Here is a 5,000-nt window from a genome sequence, read left to right on the forward strand (position 1 = left end):
CCGGCAACCCTCGCTGTCAGACGCCCTACTTCCTGAAAGAGATCCCCATCCAGGACGTGGCCATCCAGGACTTTGCCTGCGAGGACGGTATGTGTGTGTGTGTGTGTGTGTGTGTGTGTGTGTGTGTGTGTGTGTGTGTGTGTGTGTGTGTGTGTGTGTGTGTGTGTGGTCCTGCATGCCAGCTGCACAAGAGCATAAAGCTAATTTATGGTGTTTTAAACTCATCCCTGGAGGAGTGTTTTTAGGCCTCAGGAATGAAGGAGTGGATCTTTGGTGAGCCAATGGGAGTGTGTGTGTGTGTGTGTGTGTGTGTGTGTGTGTGTGTGTGTGTGTTCACTCTTCACTCCAATGAATCAGATGTAATGGTGTACAAGAAGAGAGTGATGAAAGCAGAAAAGGCTGGATTCAGTCTAAATCATGGCTGTCCAAACACAGTTATGGACATTCTCTCCCTCTCTCCCTCTCTCTCTCTCTCTCTCCCTCTCTCTCTCTCTCTCTCCCTCTCTCTCTCTCTCTCTCTCTCTCCCTCGCTCCGTGCCTGTGAGTAGGTAATGATGAGAATAGCTGCTCTCCGCTGATGCGTTGCCCTGCTGAGTGTACGTGTCTGGACACTGTGGTGCGCTGCAGCAACAAAGGCCTCAAGATACTGCCCAAGGGCATTCCCAAAGAAGTGACCGAGCTGTGAGTACACACACACACACACACATACAATACACACACATACAATACACACACACACACATACAATACACACACACACACACACATACAACACACACATTCAATACACACACATACACACACACACACACACACACACACACACACACACACACACACACACACACACACACACACACACACACACACACACACACACATACAATACACACAACAATACACCTATTCTCCCTGTGTGTCTCTAGTGCAGTGTGGAGCTCTGGGGTGGTTTACAGTGCGGGCTGCTCTTAAGCCCTACAGTACATGCTCCATCTCCTCAGAGTAAACTTCACATCCCATAAATCCCAAATTGCTCAGAGATTAAAACCATGGCAACTAAGACCCCACAGTCAGCCTGTTCAAACAATGTGTATACACTACCAGCTCCCTATGTATGTGTATACATGTAGGAGGAAGGGCACCAGATGGTTACACTAAGGTGTGTTTAAAGGTGAAATATATATGTCTCCACAATTAGTCTGTGAATTATGTTTACATTCCCAATGTTTCCATGAGTCTCTGAAGTGTAGTAGACTGGCACATAAAACGTGTGAGTCACTCACTGAGCGGGAAGCTGCTTTCTGCAAGGACGGCTCCTTTGATGGGCAGGTACACACTTGAACCGCCATGTTCCACTGCATAGCAAAAGTCTCTCCCACACACAGAGACCTGTACAGTACATTGGTGGTCTTGCCAGCTGTACCTTTCTCCATGTCTCTCACACACATATACTGTACGTGCACCTCTGTTGAAGTTGTACTCAACCTCTAGAATGTTCCATTTTCATGATGAAACTCTTGTCTGATCTGCAGGTATCTGGATGGAAACCAGTTCACTCAGGTCCCTCTGGAGCTCTCCAACTACAAGCAGCTCACTCTCATGTAGGTGCCCCCTGTTTACAAACACTCCACTCTCATGTAGGTGTCCCCTGTTTACACACACCTCACTCTCATGTACTGTAGGGGTCCCCTGTTTACATACACTTCACTCTCATGTACTGTAGGTGCCCCCTGTTTACAATACTCCACTCTCATGTACTGTACTGTAGGTGCCCCCTGTTTACATACACTTCACTCTCATGTACTGTACTGTAGGGGTCCCCTGTTTACATACACTTCACTCTCATGTACTGTAGGTGCCCCCTGTTTACAATACTCCACTCTCATGTACTGTACTGTAGGGGTCCCCTGTTTACATACACTTCACTCTCATGTACTGTAGGGGTCCCCTGTTTACACACACTCCACTCTCATGTACTGTAGGGGTCCCCTGTGTGAAAGAACTTAATGTATGAACCAAAAACATGATCCAGATGTTTCTGATGATGAGCGAATTGAACCTCTTCATTAAAAAAAAAATAATAAATTTGGTGTGCAGGTTTACTGTCATGAAGTCTATAGCCCAATTCACACCAAAGATTCCCGACGTGATGAGACCGAGTTGCAGCAGTGTGAATTAGAAGTTGCACGTAGTTGCAAGCCGTCACAGAGCATTCAACATGTTGAGTCGCAGTCGCTAGGTTTTAGAACGTCGCGTCTCGTCTCGTCTCGTCTCGTCTCATCGGGAATCTTTGGTCTGAACCCTACTTAAGAGAATGATCCAAATGTGTGTGTGTGTGTGTGTTCCACACTGTTGTAATGTGCTGCTGTGTGTCCAGCTGGTGTTGCTGCTGTTGCATGGCACTGCGGGCACTAACGACTGTGTCCTATGCCTGAGTGTCCTGCTGCGGACGTGTGCATTGACCTGCAGCTGTTTGTTGTTCCCTTGCAGTGATTTAAGTAACAACCAGATCAGCACGCTGTCCAACCACAGCTTCAGTAACATGTCCGAGCTGCTTACTCTGTGAGTGTGGCGTCCTGTTCTTTTCCAGTCTAGTGTGTGTGTGTGTGTGTGTATGTGTGTGTGTGTGTGTGTGTGTGTGTGTGTGTGTGTGTGGGTGTGTGGGAGTTTGCTGTGTATGGGTGTTGATGCATCAGTAACAGATAAAAGATATGTTTATATTGGCATGAGGAACATAGAGGCGTGTGTGTGTGTGTGTGTGTGTGTGTGTGTGTGTGTGTGTGTGTGTGTGTGTGTTTCATGTATTATTTAACATTTCATGTGTGTCTACCTTTGATGTGGTGTTCTGATAATCTTTGTGTGAAAAGCTGAATCGTATGGCTTGTTCACATGTCTCTCTTGTAAAGTTTTGTCTGGTTCTCTTGTGAAACTGTATCTGTTCCAGCCACTGTGTATGTGCGTGTGTGCGTGTGTGTGTGTGTGTATGGGAGTTGGATAACCCTCTGTTCTTTTGTCTCAGAATCCTAAGTTACAACAGGCTGAGGTGTATTCCAGCAAAAGCATTTGATGGCCTCAGATCACTCCGTCTCCTGTAAGTACTAAGTATGCTGTACTGTATGTGGGTGGGGGAGTCTGAATGGAAGTACTAAGTATGCTGTACGTGGGTGGGGGAGTCTGTATGGAAGTACTAAGTATGCTGTATGTGGGTGGGGGAGTCTGTATGGAAGTACTAAGTACAGTATGCTGTACTGTGTGTGGGTGGGGGAGTCTGTATGGAAGTACTAAGTATGCTGTATGTGGGTGGGGGAGTCTGTATGGAAGTACTAAGTATGCTGTACTGTATGTGGGTGGGGGAGTCTGTATGGAAGTACTAAGTATGCTGTACTGTATGTGGGTGGGGGAGTCTGTATGGAAGTACTAAGTATGCTGTATGTGGGTGGGGGAGTCTGTATGGAAGTACTAAGTATGCTGTATGTGGGTGTGGGAGTCTGAATGGAAGTACTAAGTATGCTGTATGTGGGTGGGGGAGTCTGTATGGAAGTACTAAGTATGCTGTATGTGGGTGTGGGAGTCTGAATGGAAGTACTAAGTATGCTGTATGTGGGTGGGGGAGTCTGTATGGAAGTACTAAGTATGCTGTATGTGGGTGGGGGAGTCTGTATGGAAGTACTAAGTATGCTGTATGTGGGTGGGGGAGTCTGAATGTAAGCTTATCTGTGGCTAGTAAATAAGTGAATTACTGACCTCTTGTCCTCTGTGCAGGTCACTCCATGGAAATGATATTGCTGTTATCCCAGAGGGAGCCTTTAAGGACCTGGCTTCACTGTCCCACCTGTAAGTCAGACCTCCATCACTTTCACTTGCGCCCACACACGCACACACACACACACACACACACAGACGCATGCATGCCCACCTAGCAGCACACTCACACACACACACACACACACACACATACTGTATATACTCACACATATACACTTACACACACACTTACACACACACACACACACACACACACACACACACACACACACACACACACACTCACACACACACACACACACACACACACACACACACACACACACACACACACACACACACACACACACACACACATACCATCAGCCAATCATTAATTAAATGTGAAATTGCTGAAATTTTAATCCCAATCCCGGCGTGCTTAATTTAAAGTGTAATTGGCCTCCTCTCAGGGCTCTGGGGGCGAACCCGCTGCACTGCGACTGCAACATGCAGTGGCTGTCGGACTGGGTGAAGTCGGGCTATAAGGAGCCTGGCATCGCACGCTGCGCCGGCCCGGGAGACATGACGGACAAGCTGCTGCTCACCACGCCCTCCAAGAAGTTCACCTGCAATGGTGCGTATCAGTGACACACACACTGACACTAACACACACACACACACGCAGTGAAAAATCACTCACTGTTATTTTTGTGAAAAAAATACTTTTTTAGTTAGATATTAGTAAAATAAAAAGGTAGCCTACTACATAACAGTTTTGCTAGCTATGTAAAGACTTTGATGCTCAATATCTCAGAACTACCCTAAACGGAGATAGAACCTTATAATTCTGAGCTCACGACTTGTCAACACACATTGGTGCATATATTATCTGGTTAACACGTACTGGTAAACGCTCTCTTTCTGTATCATACTCAGACACATCCAGTACAGTCCACTGTGGCTTCTATCAGCAGCTGTTGTGTTACGTAGTTACGTGCTCTGTTGCTATGGCCTTGTGTAGCTCACGCCCGCCCGTGTGCCCATGTGGTGTGCGCATATTCCTACGTGGACCCCCACAAACATGGCGTGGCATGCAATGAGGACCACAAGACTAGGTCTCATTTCACTAGCATCGAAAACATGTTACTAAAATGATTTTTTATAAAAAAAAGAAAAACATCTGTAAGCTTTGGTTTGGATTTTAACTTCATTTGATTGACATATTGTAGAGATCCCGGGGCCTTGTGGTTTTC

General features: G+C 46.5%; 1 protein-coding gene across 1 annotated transcript in view; it reads left to right on the top strand.

Annotated features, from left to right (window-relative positions):
- slit2 (slit homolog 2 (Drosophila)) overlaps positions 1 to 5,000 on the top strand; it is a 123,787-nt gene that overhangs the window by 100,002 nt on the left and 18,785 nt on the right. Inside the window, exons 17-23 of the mRNA XM_062552835.1 lie at positions 1 to 87; positions 549 to 681; positions 1,533 to 1,601; positions 2,491 to 2,562; positions 3,020 to 3,091; positions 3,763 to 3,834; positions 4,218 to 4,381. The exon at positions 1 to 87 is cut by the window's left edge and continues 80 nt beyond it. Coding sequence (XP_062408819.1) covers positions 1 to 87; positions 549 to 681; positions 1,533 to 1,601; positions 2,491 to 2,562; positions 3,020 to 3,091; positions 3,763 to 3,834; positions 4,218 to 4,381 — 669 coding nt within the window. The remainder of the gene's footprint in view (positions 88 to 548; positions 682 to 1,532; positions 1,602 to 2,490; positions 2,563 to 3,019; positions 3,092 to 3,762; positions 3,835 to 4,217; positions 4,382 to 5,000) is intronic.

The sequence above is a fragment of the Sardina pilchardus genome, chromosome 2 (assembly GCF_963854185.1).
Source record: "Sardina pilchardus chromosome 2, fSarPil1.1, whole genome shotgun sequence".
Taxonomy (NCBI): Eukaryota; Metazoa; Chordata; class Actinopteri; order Clupeiformes; family Clupeidae; genus Sardina; species Sardina pilchardus.